This window comes from Camellia sinensis, chromosome 15 (assembly GCF_055761805.1).
Source record: "Camellia sinensis isolate YWXY chromosome 15, ASM5576180v1, whole genome shotgun sequence".
NCBI lineage: Eukaryota > Viridiplantae > Streptophyta > Magnoliopsida > Ericales > Theaceae > Camellia > Camellia sinensis.
Window position 1 is genome coordinate 53,849,209 of NC_138975.1, and position 17,863 is coordinate 53,867,071.

Sequence of the window (17,863 nt, forward strand, 5' to 3'; positions counted from 1 at the left end):
GTGTGTATTGAGAAAAGATGTGCATTGAGGTAATCAAATGTGTGGAAATAAAATTTTCCTTGTGTAGTGCATCTCCAATAGATTTTTTAAAAGAGATTTAATAGTTATTATAATTAGTTTTATGTTATTTTATTAAGGGCACTTGGTTCAAAAGTCTAAATTCAAATTTCTTTTGTTCAAAGGTATAGGCGTAAAAATATTATGTCCATAAGGACATACTTTTTCACAATGACCAAACTACTTATATATATATATATATATGTAGTATCCACGATGAAACACAAAACAAAACAAACCATTATCTCTCTTTCTCTCCTCCTCTCTCTCTCGTCTTTGTTTTGCAGCGTTATCGCCATCGCTAGGGGTAAGCAGTGGATATTCCGATCTGCCCAAACTGACCGAACCAAACCGATCCACCTCATTTTGGACGGATGCGTGATGACAAGCGGGAGATTACAGATTAATTTTTTCTAATTCGCTTAGTTTTGGACGGATGACGGATTTGAGGTTCCTTTGGCCACAACCGAACCGCCAAACCGCGAGCACCCCTTAGTAATTTGTAAAACTTTGTGTTTCAATTTGTTTAGCTACTGTGTTTGCGTTTTCAATTGAAAAGGAGTTTAAATATTTTGCTGTGTTTTCAATTTGGAAATCCTTTTATCAAATGGCAAGTGTTGATATTTGGTATTTTTGTGTGGAAAATATAATGCTTAATTTTGTTTTTTTTTTAAAAAACCAAATTAAATAGTTTTTAAATAAAAAAAAGTAATGAAATAGTTTTGATAATGCATGGTTTTCTTATATGTATTTATTGTTGGTATTTGACAGTTTACTTGACAATCCTTTGGTTATGTTTAGTTGGATTGTTATCCAAAAAAAAAATGTTTAAAAGTTGTTGTATTATATTCAAAATTTGTAAATGTTTAAACTGCCAAAACCGATTTGCATCCATCCGCCAATCTGGCGGACGGATGCAGATTGATTTTTTTCACTCTGCCAATCCGGCAGACGGATAGCGGATTAGAGGTTCTTCGGTCGTAATCGAACCGCGAACACCCCTAGCCGTCACGCTATTGCGGTCGTTGTCGTCGTCACGGTCTCTGTTTCGTACCAAACCCCCTCTCTCTCTCTCTCTCTCTCTCTCTCTCTCTCTCCTTTATACCGGTGGGCCACCACCTTGTTGTTGCTTCTCATCTGTGTTCTCTTTCACCATCGACGGACCCATCGCCATTGCTCCTTGCTAGATCTTTGTCGTTGCCGTCCTTCAAATCCAGATCCAGATCCAGATCGCACTGCTGCTTCGTCGGCTTCAATGACGGCTAGCTAATGGTGGAGGATCGAGCTATGCTAGGGTTTTCTCGACATCCAATGGAGGAGATGCCAGTCACCGAGTTGCTGCTACAGAACCCCTCGTTCATTGTGTCGTTAAGATCTGGATTTGAAGACGTAACCTATTTTCAGACATGTTTTAGTTTATATAATGGCTGATCTTCGCTTTCTAAGAGCATCTTCAACATTTTACTCAAAATTTTCATCAAATTTCACTTAAGTTTGATAAAAGAAATTTGATTTGATATTGTGTGTTCCAACGGAGTGATTTAGGATTTCATTAAACCATCGGTCGACCGGGATGACGATTGGCCAGTTGACCGGCCAGTTTAATTTTTTCACAAATTTTGACAAGTAGGTGGTCATTTGGAGGGGGACAACCGGCCGGACATTCGGCCGGTCGTCTAGTGGTGAAAATAACCTGTAGCTCCAATGGCTATGAACAATGATTTGATGAAAGACAAATCCATCCTTGATTTGATGAAAGATTTAAGAAATCTTGGATTTGATGAAACATTTGGTGCTTGGTTGGAGCAGCAAAATGTGGGTTTTTTTCATCAAATTTAAATTTGATGAAACATTTGGTGTTGTGTTAGAGATGGTCTAATACATGTATAGATGCATATGTGGTAGATCAAGTGTGTTATGATGTTGGAAAATGTAGATCTGGTTTTGGATCTTGTATCTATAATAAATCTAATCTGAAGTAGCTTATGAGAATTATGAGTTCAGAAAAATATGACTGCATTAGGTGCTTTGTGCATTTTCTGTACATTTGCTCTATTTTTTACTTTAATTCTACATTTCTTATTTGTAGATCTAGTCAATAGTGTCATGTTGAGGTTTGAGGAAATCCAGCTTTGCTTTAGTCTTTCTGATTTCTGGGATTTGCTGAGAATGTGCCGATCTTTGAACATTATATATCAGATTGTATATATATACACAACTGATCTGTTTAATTTTTTTTTTTTTTTTTTGGATTTGAAACTGTTCAATCTAGATTTGGATACATTTGATGTGTTTTAGTATCGAGATCTGTGTTATTGTTATTGTTGTTGTTGAGAATGATGAAGCAGATAGTTAAAAAATTGAGCAGATAATAAAGTTGTATAGATAAAAATTTGGATAGATAAAATTTATACAGATAGAGAGAGAAACTTACAAAATTTGAACAAATAGAATAGAGAGAGAACCTCACAAAATTTGAACAGATAAGGTAAAAAATTGAACAGATAAGGGAAATAATTGAACATATAGATATAAATTTGAATAGATAGAAAAAAATTTGAACAGATACATATAAATTTGAATAGATAGTCAACGAAAAGACAACAGATAAAAAAAAATTAACAAATAAATTAAAGAGTAAAATTGGAAACAAATTGTCCTCCAAAATCAATGAAATGACTTCTCACCAAACTATTTCAGCATAGGTGAACCTCTCACCAATAAAAAATATTCACTGAATCTAATGCCTTATATACTCCTTAGATTGGATTTATCACCAATGTACTTTTTTTTATTAATTTCAACGGTTAGTTAGTATGATAGTTATTTTAATAAGATTTTTGTTGGCTAGCTATATTTGGAGGGTATTGGGAGACTATTTAAATTAATTTATGTAGATAAGTATATAAAATAAAAAGTACGGTTGAAATATATAGATGAAAAATTAGTTACGTAAAATAAAAAGTATATCTTTATTTATACATTAACTAGTAAAAAATAAAGAGTATCGTTGTAGCATATAAATAAAAAAAATCAATTAAATAAAATAAAAAATATATGTTTTTAATATTTTAACTAATGAAAAATAAAGAGCACCATTAAAATTGCTGTAATCAGATTTGGTTGCAAACCAAAATCACATAAAGGTAGGATTATCTTTGGGATGAGTATTGAGATAATAAATCTCCCAAATTAACGGAATTATTATTATTATTATTATTTTTTCATAAATTTTTTATATTATCTCACTTTATCTTTTCATGAGATTGATTCCATTCCAATGAGACATACTATCCTGACACTATTCCATTGTTAATAAAGCCTCGTTTGAAATATGATATTTTAATAAATTTTTAATTTTTTATAAAAAAAATATATAAAAAAGTAAAATGAGTGATGCGATGATTTATAATACCTTTTTGACCAAAATATTTAGTTCTCAAAGTGTTAGAAAACTAGAATGGTAATACTTTCTGAAAGAAGTTGTCCTTGATTATTTTTAGAGTAATATTATAAATTTAGAAAAATTTATTTAAAATTTATTCAGAAATATTAATGTGCGGTTCAGATTTGTTCTGTATATGAACTTCATAATACACTCCACCACACATTTTACTGTTATTTTTAATTTACAAAAAAGAATTTTTCATGATTTTATTTGTTAATGAGTTTTGTTAATAAATGATCAATGTATTAAATGAATAAATATTACCTTCATTCACTATTTTATAGAAAGTAGAAAAAAATAATAAATGTATACTATTAAAGATTTTTTTGTTTGCCTTTATAATGAGACTAGGGGTGTAAAAATGATCCGCGATTTGGGATGGGCCGAACCCGATTAGGCTTGGGTCCGAGTCCAGCATAGGACCCTGGGCCTGGGCCTGAGCTATCATTTTAAAACCCAACCTATGGACCTGACTCGCCTGACGCGACCCATGGGCCGCTCAAAGCCGACTCAAAGCCCAGCATGCCCAAGGCCCTGTGTTATTTTTGGTAGAAAAGAATAAAAATTTTGGTATAAAAAATTAAAAAAAATGTTCAGGCCCATCTAGGCCCGGCCCAAGCCCAAGCCCAAGCCTGCCAACTTGAATACCCCTTGGGCCATGGCCTAATTTTCTAACCTGTGGGTTGGCCTGACCTGGCTCAAATTTTGACATGAGCTCGGGTGGCCTGACATGGGCCGGGCTGTGCCCAATTTACATCCTAAATGAGACTAAAATATTTTTGTAACATTTTTTGCACACGCATTACGAGATATTCTTTTGACATCTCATATTATTTTTTCACAAAATTAATGAAATGCACCAATAATTTTTTTTTTTTAATTTTTAATTTTTTTATTGACAAAGGCAAAGTAATTGTTCTAGATAATGAGACTCTATAATGGACTCATTTGGTGAAATTTATAAAAAGAAAAAAAACTTATAATTTTTTTCAAAGATTATTAGCTTAAATTTTTTAAATATGTTATAAATTTGTTACGTGAAAATTTTATAATATGTAAAAAAAAAAAAATGGTTAAATATAGGGGTGATTGATCAATAAATCATAAATATTGAAATTGTGATCTAGATAGCCCATGATTTTTCTTATGTTTTGTTTATTTCTATTGGATGTGTAATGACAAATATAACCTTTTGTTGTCATAGTGGGAAAAAAAAAAAAAAAAATACACTATAACTTTTTTAGAATTCTTCATTTGATAGAACATGCCACATCAACACTTTTCCAACCTTTTGTTGGGTGTTATAGTGAGAAAAAATGGCTGACACATGGGGAAAAAATACACTATAACCTTTTTAGAACATTTCCTTGTGGAACATGTCACATGCCATATCAACTGGGTTTTGTTAGGTATTACAGTGATAAAGAGTGGATATCATAGTAGGAAAGGGTACAACCGTCCAACAAAAAATATCGAATATACAAAATAGAATCTTACTGTTATATTGTCAATACCAACAGGACTTATCGGAATAATAGAAAAAATTATGGGATTGATTGGGGGTAACTGTTCTTTAGATGAGACTTTCAGATATATTTTCCTTGAATAAATTGTCACAGTTTTTCTGTGCAAATATTCAAAAGTCTTGTCTAATATGGTTCAATAAGTTATTAATTTAAAAAAAAAAAATGTCAACAAAAAAGTAGATAAAATAATGCAAGAAAAATGTCAAAAAGGTATTTTAGTCTAATTATAAAAAAAAATTCTTTAATACTATATATTTATTATTTTTTCAACTTTTTATAATAATGAATAAAATTAAGAGGCGCTTTTTCATAAATCCCTTTTCACCTACTTATATTCTATTTAGTCCACATTATTTTCTCATATTCCAATAAGTCCTATGGGTGGCATAGTTACCAAAATATCCCTAATAATATTCACATTTACAATGCAAATGTTCCGTGATGTAAATATTCACATCGTCAATGTGAATGTTTACATCATCAATATAAATGTTAACATGTCAATGTGAATATTCATATTGTCAATGTAAATGTTCATAATGGCAATGTGAATATTCACATTGCAAAATATGAATGTTCACATTACTAAATTGCTAACCATTTAAAAAATATTTGTAAGGAAAGAAATGTCCATAAAATACCTTAAATATAAAAATTAGGATTTGATAGATCAAATATTCAAATAATAGGACTTATTAAAATACAAAAAAAATCTTATGAATTAATTAAAATACAAACATTTAAAAAAGAACTTTTTAATAAATCTCCCTAAAATACTCATTTAATATATTCTTAGCGCACTTGTTAAGGAACCCTTTTATAAATTAGTGCATTATTTTCACCTCCTTCTCCTATGAGCGTAGGAATTCACAAAGGCAAGTAAAAAAACCAAATAAAAAGTTTTGAATAGGTTCAAAATAACTTTGAATATTTGAAAATATTTCAATAATAAGTCATATGGGTAACTAGTCCAATCCTCATTTTATTTGGAAAAATTCTATTTGCACACCTTTAATATTCTTAGTACATACCATTATTTTCTTTTTTTATATTACATTTTTTCCCACAATAAAATTACCTTTTTGGACAAATTTCTAAACTCTAATCTCTCAACACATTCCATCATCACCACCAACCTCTGCCACCTTCGACTGCCGTCCCCAACCACCATCACCACGACTTCTCTCTCCCACCACCATCGCAGCCCAATCTCCACCGCTGACCATCGCCATCACCAATAATCCTCAAGCTATGACCAACAGATAGAGATCTGAAAAACACAGATCTAGTTGAAGAAGAAGAAGAAGAAGAGGAAGAGGAGGAGGAGGTGGAGAGAAGGCTAGCTATGGTGAATGCGGTGGTTGATGTGACCAACTTTCCACCTTTATTTGCTTCCCCGAGCAACCACGATGACGATTTCCCTCTCTGTCCACCATCGCAGCATCTATCGCAACCCTCCAATCCTGCTGCCCCACCACCCATCGCTTTTGCAACCATCGTTATCGCAACCCATACCGTTGTGACTCCCCATTATGCGACGAGAGAGAGAGAGAGAGAGAGAGGCCTAATGTTAAGGTGTGAGGAGAAATGAAGTTGATAGAGGAGATGGGAAAGGGGGTAGCGACGAGATAGTGGAAGGATAAAGAGCGGTGGAAAGGTAACAGCGGCGACGACGGCTATTGATGGTGGTAGTCATTAAGGTTAGGGTTAGGGTTGGGTTTGTTGAAGAAGAGGGTAGTTTGGTATTATTTAAAAAAAAAGGATGTGTAGTGAGATAAAATCAAAAGTATTAATTTAGGTGAGGTGTGAACTAAGTAAATAGGAGAATATGGTGTGAACTAAAATGCTTAGTAGTGTGCAAATAAAATTACCCCTTTTATTTGGCAACCAAATGTGTCAATAAAGAAAAAAAGAGGATAAATTGCAGTAAATCCGTAATGGTTACATTAAACTCATTCTGTTAACAAGCAAATTAATTTGAAATATGTCAGGTTAGTAAGCATGACATATTAACGTTGTGTTTGATTGAGGAATTTGGAAAGAAATTTGAAAAGGAAAAAAAAAGACGTGTGAAAATAAATGAAATGTAAATATATTTTATTCACATTTCACCTATCGTTTTCCTTTCCCCTTCTAAATTCCTTTTTAAATTTCTCAACCAAACATAACATAAAGAGATTTTAGGACGAAAATGCCCTAATTGTTTTTAACTCCTATATTGTGGTCAAACATGGCCTTATCATTTCTCCCTAGCAATGCAGCCCTCCTCATGTTCCTTCCCTTAGCTTCTGAAATGGCCAATGAGTTACATATTAGGAGCTGATGAGAGCCTTGAGTACTGCCATTTGGTGCAACCTGTGGTTTCCCCCTAATAAATAACATAATGAACGTAGTATGGAATACATCCTCTAAGAGTAGTTTTGTGAATAAGCCATACTCAGAAGAACCAAGTGCGTATAGAATGCATTTTCCAAGAGTAGTTTCAGGAATTAATCTTGATTAACTGTACTTAGAAAGAACCAAGCGCGAATGGAATACATTCCGAGAGTAGTCTTGGGAATCAGCCTTGTTTAACCATACATCACTAAGAAAGAATCAAGTGTGTATGAAATACATTCTCCTTATGAGTAGTTTCGAGAATTAGTCTTGATTAACTGTACTAAAAAAGAACAAAGCGCGTAAGCTTTGAGTAACCATATTGATAGCATATATAATGAAGGTTTGTTTATATAGTGAAATGAAATTGGTGGGATTTCCACCCCTACGAGGGCTTACACCTGGTTAATTGGTTTCTGAACTAGTTTTCTAAAGTTTTTCTCAAATTGTTTGAGCCTTGGTTTGCTCTCGTGTGTGCAGGCTCTTGCCACATTCACTGGCACAGACGAGTGTTTCCACATTAAAGGTGGAAAACAAGTTGGCAACAAATCAACGTGGGACAAAGCAAATAAGGAAGCTACTTGTTTTGAAATTCTCATGTATACGTATACCCAACAAAGGCTAATAATGATGCAACTGACCTCAGCTTGATGGTAGCAATATTGGTGAGGGTGCAGTAAGGGTTGGCAGGTTCTTCGCCTTCCTCTGAAGTTCTTGCATTGCCATCCCAGCTACAAGAAACAGAGTTCAAAAGATCCAAGATAAAGGCAAAGCACGCAAAATCGAGCCTTCATAGCATCAATTCTTTCAGAATACTTAAATCTAAAAGGAAGTTACTTCCCGATCATTGTATTGATGAACAGAGAATAGAGTGCAATCAATTGCAAGTCCCAAGAAAATGCATCTACATAAATGAAAATGCACTGTTGCAGTTTAAGCCTAAATTGAAACATAGATAGATAGTAATTCAAGAAGAGACATATTTCAAAGCTGAAAAAGCTAGTACAGGTTTTCTAATGCTTTAACAGGTGTCGATATTAGTCAATCTTCCCCAGAGCTAATTTGAGTTTGCTAGTTGCATGATAAGATCTATAGGCATGAGAAAGAGCATACAACAACTGCATAACCAATTCTTCAGAGAAACAGAACAATCCATAAGCCATGCGGCTTCAACTCTGATTCGATTGAAGAAGAAACCTACATCATGAAGCCAGCTGAATCCAAGAGTACCGCTTTGATTTGGTCAGGATGGACATCTTGGCCTTCTCTGCATTGCTGAATGCACAAATGCATGAGTCATCTTAGATCAACCATCTTTAATCAAACCATAGGGTTTAGAAGATGGAAGCAAAAAATCATCAGAATTTCCTTTTTGCAGAAGAAATGAGAATAAAATGGATTTTCATGAGAAGTTAAACCTAGAGTGGCATCATGTGAAATAGAACATTGTTAAGGAAAGAGATGACGAAGGAAGAAAAGAGGGTCACAACCCTAACACAAATGACCACAAAACTAACACAAACGGCCACAACCTTTTAATCAATATCAATAATTGAAAGTTCAACAATAAATAGGGGACATAATTCACATGGATATATAGTAAGTCTCGCGTGGGTTGCTTTTAATGGTTCCTTGTATGGAGAAGTGGACAAAATAAAGACTAACATTTATAAGCTGAAAACCCTAATTTAAAAAAGGAATCCTAATATTAATGGAAACTTAATCATTACTTAAATAAATATCACTCAAAACTTAATTAAATATAAACATAAATATGACAAATTAAAAAATTATAAATGAAGTTTACGACCAAAATGTGTGCAGGTCCATTCTGCATCATGATGTCTCATGCACATGCAATCAAGGTGGAGTAAATCTCAATGAGCAATCTATCAGGAAAAATATGAATAGTGATCTTGATGATACATCTCACAAATGATACCCTTGCTTCCAGGCTAATTGAAAGTTTTTCAGATTACATATCAGAAAGTGATACCCATGCCGAATTCCTTGCATGTAGATCAACTTTAAAAGTAACTTTTCACGTTAACAATTGTTTAGTTTGCCATTGATAACAATTTAAATTTCCATCTCATATTTCACAGCAAAAATCATATGGGTAGAGCTGGGATTAAACTACCAGGGTTTTGGCCCCTCTGTATGGACTTATGTCCTAGTATGCAACATTAATTACAACAAAGATGCCCAAGATTATTTTAATGAAGATGAGAGAAAGATACCTCTGCTCGGAAGATATCCATCGCAAACCCATTGAAGCAGCTGATAACAGCTTGTTGAATGTCTAGCCCAAGGTTCTCCAAAGCCCTCATAGTAGAGAGCAAGAGACCTGGTCTGCGGCTACAAAACATGTGGATATTAACAGCTCTACGTTCACTTAACCTTACTTCTACCTACAAAAACAGCAAAATGGTAATGTGTCATTTTGAAAGTTTCTCTTGGATTATCGTAGCAGAACCAACAGGCTATAGTGCAAAACATGTACATAATTTAAATTCGAATGAAGATACCACCAAGAGGCAATTACCCCAGCTATGAACTAACAATGGCAAAAAGTAACTGTTGGTTTTGAAACTCCAAAACTGCTTTTGAGTTGTTGGTTTTTCAGGTATTTTTTTAGTCTTTATTGAACTCTTTTTTATTTTTTTATTTTTTTATTTTATATATATATATATATATATATTTTACTTTTTAGATCTACACAACCTAGATGCAATTATAACGTAAATATTTTTGAAAAAATTCACTAAATACAAAAAAAATGCATTTTTAGTGTACTCCCCCCTCCCCCCCCAAAAAAAAATTTCTTCACAAATGTTTTACTTTTTAGGCGCGTCTAGACTAGGTGAATATAAAAAGTGGAAAAATTTAACTAAAATGTGAATTTTTTTCTTACTAAAGACAAAAAAATACGAAAACTAAAAACTAAAAACAGTTTTCAAAAACTAAATCAAACAAGGCTTATGTTTTTACAGCAACAATAAATTAATAATGAAGGCCTACCCTTGCAGGTAGTCCATTTGGGCTTGGCAATGAACTTGGGCAAAGCTCTTCCTTGATGCGGCATGGCAGGGAATGTGGGGTGGGTGTCAAAGGGTAGAAGCTTGTGGAGGTAGGTGTCAATGAAGAGCCAGGAGGGTTTGACTCCAGTTCACTGTGAAGGTCTTTGATCTTTTGCAGAAGTTCCTTTAAGTATTCAATTGCATCCCCAAGAATTGAAGCCCTATCCATCTGTCAACACAATACAGCAATATAACCCACATCATACATTTTTCACAGGGCACAATTACAATATAGGAGCTTCAAATGCAACTCATTAATAGCTTCCATTGAGCTGGCATGGTCAATGTGTTCAAGTCATCTTAGATCTTGTCTGAACCCTAATCAATTAGATGCAAAACAAAGAAATGAAGAAAAAATATTTTAAACACATGATTTTACCCACATACCTGTTCAGAATAACTAACCCTAGAGAATTGTTCAAGCTTTGAACACTTCCAATTGGTACATGGTCTTGGGTAGAGCTCACCCCCAAAAGCTAGCTCAAGAGGTGAGGGTGCCCTCATGCTTATATGCTTAATATTACTTTAGTTCTCAGGCGATGTGGGACTTCGCTTCACCAATCCCTACTAAGATAAAATGAATTGGAATAACATAGGCCTTATAATCTCAACCATTGTTTTCAAATCGTGAATCATTTTGCTAAAATAGTGAATTGTATCTAATCATGAATAGTGTAAGATTCACTTTATTTAGAATAAATCTAATTTTATATACATATAAAAATACATACATATTGTTTAAAATGAAATAAATATTAACATAACTATGCTGTAAATATGTATATACATATAAATCAACGCAATATAATTAACTTATCTCTTTATTATTTTACAAAAAACAAAATTGTTTCTCAACTTCTTTAGTTTTGTGAAAGAAGTAAACGAAGTACAAAGCAAAGCAGATATCCAAAAAAAAAAAAAAAAAAAAAAAAAATTGGAGGCCAAATTTTAGCGTTACTCCAGAAGGCAACAACTTAGACCATTTTTATTAAGATCTACCATTAATTTGAGCATATTTTTACACTTTTCTTCATTCAGCTATTGATGAATATATGCCCTGGCTTAAATTTGGCATGCATGTTGTCTTCAATCACTCAAGGGTAATTCACAAGTTGTGAATCTCAATTCCAGAACAAACCCTCACAAAATCAAATGCCAAGTCCTCACAAACAGTTGCGTAGAAATTCAAACTCCCAAACACACGTGCGTATCACACACACACACACACACAACTTGTGAGGACTGAGGACAGACAAAATAACACAAACCCAGGGTGGGTTGTACAGGCAAAGGAGTGAGTTAATAAGAGAAAGGGACTTCACACAGGCAATGGCATAAAAAGATAACCTTCAAAGGGATTAAGAAAAGAATCAAATTTCTCGGTGAACACAATTATAGGAATCTAAAAATTCAATTTAATACTTTCAGTGTGCCTGTGAACCAAAACAACATTCACAAAGATTCATTTATCACAAAACAATAATCCAATCCTTGTAGGACTGAATTCCATTTCCCAGTCTGTGGTCCATAACTATTTTGTCATTTTTTAAAACCATTCCAGCAGAATCCATGTGATAGAATTTAATGCTAACATTCATAGACTACAATTCATAGACCTTTTTTGAACCATGCAAAGCAAAAGATGCTAGTAATCAAACAAAAACAAAAGAAAAAGAAAAAGAAAAAGAAAAAAAAAGATCAAAAAGACTAATAAGAATCTAAAACATGTCAATAATTCAAAGCTGTAATTCACGAGAAATCGCTGTAATGAAATTCTTACCTTGCTAATTTTTGGAACAACAGACCTCAGCATGTAAAGCCTATCATTGAGCTTCTTCCGCCGCCGTCGCTCTGCCATCAAATTTTTGGCTGGAAGCCCTCTCTTCTTCCCTTTCTGATCTCCGCCCGTGACAGTACTATTCGCATTCGAGCTATTCCCACCATTTTTGCCACTCTCTTCCACCTTATTGTTCTCCATAAACTCATCAGAGTCATAATTCAATCCAGACCCATCAAGGCTCACATCTTCAACATCTTCCCCAATGCTGTACTTCCTCTTCTTCTTCTCATTCACTTCACTCACTTCCATCTTCCCACTATACCCTTGTACATTGCTTGATATCCCACCTCTTTCAGTACCCAAAACCCCCAAATTGGTCCCATTGTTGGCCAAATTCTTGCGCAGAGCAGCTCTTTTCTGGAACAGAGTTGGCTGTGCACCAATTGAAGTAAAATTTTGAAGTGGCTTCAACATTTTGGACCTATTTAGAAACAAAGGATTCCCAAAACCCTCCTCCTGAAAACCCCGAAACGATGTCGAACCGGTCAATTGAAGCGAATGGGTATTTGAAAATTGAGGATCTAAGGCCAAATTGTGAGTACCCATCAGGGATTGTGAGGTTAAATCAGTGAATCCAGTCAAAATCCCACCTCCCCTGTTCAGAGAAGTCAACGAATGGGTCTGGAGAAACCCAGTTTCGCAACCCAGATCGAAGCTGTGGTCTAATGGGTTGTTGGAGATGGGATTGAGGACGGAAGAAATGGAGGGTTTTGAAGGGAGAAAGTATTGTTCCTGAGATGGGTCGAGATTGGTGAAAACTGAAGCTGAAGATGGTGAACAAGACGAAGACGAACCTACCGATTGTAACAGCAAATTGTTATCAGATTCGGTGAAATTTGATGGGAAAGTGAGGATAGTGTTGTTGTTGTTGGTGTTTACATACCAGTCTTCGTCTTCAACTCCAAGCATTGATTTAAATGTAGAGAGTGAACCCAGTTCGTCTTTCTTGTCTACAATACAGCCATTGTTGTTGTTTTGAGCAGCCCATGAAGGTGTTTCTTCATCTCCTCTATCTTCCATCCACACCATGCCGTTAACAATCGGTAACATGTTGCCCTTGGAGTGAAGGAAAACAAGTATATATATATATATATAGAGAGAGAGAGAGAGCAGAAGTTTATAGAGAGAAATTGGAGAAGAAAACAGTTGCAGAAGCAAAAGGGAAATCGCTTTTTCAGAAGCAAATGTGACAAGCAAAAGGCCTCCCTCCCTCTCTCACTGAGAACGTTCCGGCGAATAATCCACTCTTATCAACCCACAAATTATTGAGAAATTACTCTCCACCCCATTTTACGCTATATCAATAGTAATTTTGACAAGATAGTTAAAAGTGAAATTTTAAATTACATCAACTTTTTATTTTTTTTAGTCTTTTTTAAAAAAATTAAAAAAAGTTAAAAATTCATTTTTAATTAATTTTTCAAAATAATCTAAAATTTATATTACATAAATTAATTTTCATCGCACAATTATTAACCTAAAGAATTCGGGTGAATAAAGAGTGATTTAAGAAGTTAGTTAAAAGTTAATTTTTTTTATAAAAAAAAGCGTGTAAAAAAGTAGCGAAGTGATATAATCAAAAGAAAAAGGATTGAGAGTTCTAATGGGATGTGGGCTTCACAAGGATGTGATCTTTGTGTCTTGTATTTTTTTTTTCATTGTCAAGTCATTAGAGCTCTATTTAGAATTCTCTATTGGAAAATAATGGTTTTTCGACAACTTTAATTCAAAATTAAAGTGAGACTCAATCGTCGGTTGAAGTAGTTCTGAGTGGTTTTGTATTCACTCATGTGAGAAGATTGCAATACAAGAATAATGGGCCAAAACCATTAAGTTGTGAACGAGAATTGTCTCATAAATGGGCATCAATAGAAGTTGGGCTTGGGCTTGGACTTGGACTTGGTTTTAGTCTTGGTCTGAACTGGCGAAGGCTTGTGTATGTACATGTGTTGGACTTAGCCTTGGGGATGAACTGGATTGTGTTATGCTGGACTGGACTTGTCTTGTGCATATATTTTAGATTGGATTTGGATCGAGTTGTAACCCATTACCGGTATCCATTTTGCGACATATCTAATTGAATTATTTAAATAGCATTATATATATATATATATATATATATTATATTTATTTTAACCTTTGTAACTCTCATCTTTTGATGATAGAGTTGATGATCATTTTATGCAAAAGGGAGTTTTGCACATTTGTAACTTTAGCTCTAATGGCTAGAGTTGATGGTCATTGATGTTAGGTTTTATGGTAATTTTCATGGCTAAAACCCCATTCCTACAAGTATAAAAAGAGTTTTTCCCCTCCAACTTAGAAGAAGAGTTTTTGAGAGATTTTTTTATGGAAAATGGAGATGGTGTTTTGAGATTAAAAAAAGAAGAAGAAGTTGGAGATGGTTTTTTTTTTTTTTTTCACCAAAGGAAAACTTTTTCCTATCTGCTTTTGTTAGCCTCTTCTTTAGTTCTTGTTAGAGAGAGTGCAGCCATTGTCAAGTTCCCGAAACTATTCAGAAGATGCTTCTACGTTAGTCGGTCTAAACCGTCGTATCCTGAGAGACAGAAGTCAACGTTCCTCCGACACTCACGGTGAGGCGGTTAATCTGTTTTAAGGGCACTGTGCTATCACACAGGTTTTGGTTTTCTTCCTTTTGCTAGTTTTATTTTATGATGAATTTCTGTAAATTTCAACATGTTCTTATTCTGAAATTTAAAGTGGTTGTTTAATATGAATCTATTTATTTTATTTAATTACACAATATATATATAACAAACTTAAAACATATTATATTTTTTTTCATGAAATTGGAATTAGATAAGTAAATTCATATGAAATTTGTAAGAATTAAATTTCACTGTGCATGCTGTTTCGGTAGGTACAGTCCACTGGTTATGGACTTTGTAATTTGGTGCTACTGTTTATTTGATAGCTTAATTAGTGCACTGTTTTTGCATTCTTGAATTCAATTTTTTTTTTCCGTTGCATACACTGTTTCAGTGCAAGGTTTCACTACTATTTTCCCATTGGTTGTATAAGAGTTGTTTAATAAAATATTGGCGCTGTTTGGGAAGTGCCTAAAGAGGCTATTATAAAAAAAAAAAGACTGCACAGTCGACAGTGTAGGCAGCCTACATTGTCAGCTAGAGAAAATGTTCCATCAATGAACATTTTACGATTTTACCCCTTCATAGCAATTTAAAAAAATATTTTTTTAGGGATAAATTTGTCATTTTAATTTCAAACATTATTTCAACACATTTTTTAATACAACAACTCAAATAAAATCCATCTCATCTTCCCAAACACAAAAACTAAAATAACCTACTAAAATAGTCAAAAAACTAAATAACCTATTAAAATAATCACTTCCCAAACGAGGCCATTAATTCATACTTGTACAATGGTCCACTGGTTTTGTTTCCTAGGAATACATGATCATGCAATGCTATGTTTTCATTAGAATAATTTTATTGCTAACTCTTCAATAATATTTACATGTTAATTGATTTAGTATAATTTTATTCTATGAGCATGGTTTATAATTTCCTATCATGCTTTGAATGTGTGTTTTTTTTATTTTTATTTATTTTTTATTTATAAATTTATAATATACTTTGCATGTTGAGAAGTGTTTAAATTTTTAGTTGAAATAAACATGCTAATTGGGTTCTCCTGTTTGAATATGATATACATGTGAATTATCTAAATCCCATTGCTTTTTAGTGTAATTTGCATGCGTATTATTATTATTATTTTAATTTCTAGTAACATTTACATGTGTGTTGCATGATTATTATTTATGATTATTGTTTGTTTAAACTCATATGTAACTCTTACATATTAATTTAATTTATTTACATATTTATTATGATTTAAATTTATATATAACTCTTGCACATTAATTTAATTTATTTACATGTTTATTGTGATTTAAATTCTATGTAACTCTAGCCTATTAATTTTGTAGTTTAAGGTTTTGGAGTTATCAAAATTTTGTAAATTGTCTAGATTTATGTGCACAATTATTGTGTAATAATTTGATATATATTACTCATGGCTATTAACTTTTAAATTAATTGTGAAGTTATATTTTTTTAAATTTATTGTGTAACTCTTCTAACATTTTAATTCATTGATTAATTTTGTTATTAATTAGTTTGCTAAATAGTTTCAATTAATTTATTATATTTACTTTTTGCTTAGATTATTTGTGTGTATTTTGTTATAGTTTTCTGCTAACTTTTTTTTTTTTTACAGGAATAGCTATGCGAAAGGGAATAGAAAAAAAAAAAAAAAACAAAATGAATAGATTTGGATTGTACAAATGAAAATTTTGGACTATATAATTTAAACATTTTTTGCTTGATATTGTTACTTGCAATTTTTTAAGCAAGGTTGTTTGCTTGGCATATTAAAGCATTTTATTTCCTTGTATTGTTGTAACAATTTTTTGCATTGCTTGTAATTTGGTTACCAATTTTTAATTGCTTGTAAGTTTGGAATTTGGTTTGATTTTTTATAATAGAAACCAAAATATTTAGCCTTGGCTAAAGAGTATTTCTTATTTGTTCAAAAATAACAACTAAGATGGATTTGGCTTCAAACCTTTGGAGTTTGAGGAAATCTTTGGGTTTAATTATTTTATTCCCAAAGTGTTGAAAAGCCAAGTTTGGAGAAAGTCTTTGGTTATAATTATTTCAAAAGTGCTTTGGTTTATAATCTGATTATTTTCAAAGTGTTTTGGTTTTGAGAAAAGAAACCAAATTTTAGCATTAGCTAAAATATTTCTGATTTTTATTCAGAAATAATAGGCTGAGTTCCGAGAGTACTGATTAACTTTTATGAGTGGTGTAATTTTGGTAGCAAATTTTATTTGCTTGGAAATTGGTTTGTTTTAATCTAGTTTATCCCTTGAAAAACTTAATTCTAAATTTGTTTCTCATAGACTAGGGGTCAACATGCTCTTGAAAGTTTTGTCTAAGGTTAATTAGGTCTTAAGTGGGACCGGTGTGACCCCTCCAGTCTTCTTGGAAACTTTCTTGACCATGTTCGATTATAGGATAAGTTGTGAAATCAGTTTTGAATTAAATTTCAGACTTTGGAATTTTCTAGTGTTAACTTTAGTTTTTGGAAAAACAGAATAGTGAAATTCTGTTGTAATTTTTCAGAAATGGCTTCAAGAGGTGACAACAGAAATGTTGCTCCATTTGTCAACATTAAAGCCTTGTGAGGTTCTTAAAGGAAGATCTAGAGAGATGAAGTGTGATTAAAGCAAATCATAAGATTGCATGATAATATCTCTGAATTAATCAGAGGCAATTAGTATGTTATCCTTGTATTAATTATAACATATATGATTGCTATATGACTTTGCTTGAAAGTAAAGATGAGACAACCCGTTAGGGTGGGTGAATATATTTTTGAATTTTTTAAATTCTAAATATATTCTTATATTGGTGGCTCCTAGTGAGTACAAGATCACTGGTCATAGAGATAAAAAATTGGTGGTTCCAAGGAGGTGTTAGACCAC

The 17,863-nt window shown here is 32.9% G+C and overlaps 1 protein-coding gene across 1 annotated transcript; it reads right to left on the bottom strand.

Annotated features, from left to right (window-relative positions):
- Nucleotides 1–8,223: 8,223 nt before the first annotated feature.
- Nucleotides 8,224–13,592, bottom strand: LOC114261152 (transcription factor ICE1). The gene is made up of 4 exons (XM_028201366.2): nt 12,268–13,592; nt 10,429–10,656; nt 9,648–9,818; nt 8,224–8,682 (listed from the first exon to the last, which is right to left on the bottom strand). The coding sequence occupies exons 1-4, from the start codon at nt 13,375–13,377 to the stop codon at nt 8,605–8,607; spliced, it is 1,587 nt and encodes a 528-aa protein (XP_028057167.2). The 5' UTR covers nt 13,378–13,592; the 3' UTR covers nt 8,224–8,604.
- Between the last annotated feature and the right edge of the window lie 4,271 nt (nt 13,593–17,863).

What these genes read in the sequence shown, in the direction of transcription:
- LOC114261152 (XM_028201366.2), bottom strand. Translation starts at nt 13,377, where the DNA reads ATGTTACCGATTGTTAACGGCATGGTGTGGATGGAAGATAGAGGAGAT. An exon ending in TTGTTCCAAAAATTAGCAAG is followed by an intron (nt 10,657 to 12,267) that starts GTAAGAATTTCA and finishes TTGTGTTGACAG; the next exon opens with ATGGATAGGGCTTCAATTCT. An exon ending in TGGATATCTTCCGAGCAGAG is followed by an intron (nt 8,683 to 9,647) that starts GTATCTTTCTCT and finishes TTGTGCATTCAG; the next exon opens with CAATGCAGAGAAGGCCAAGA.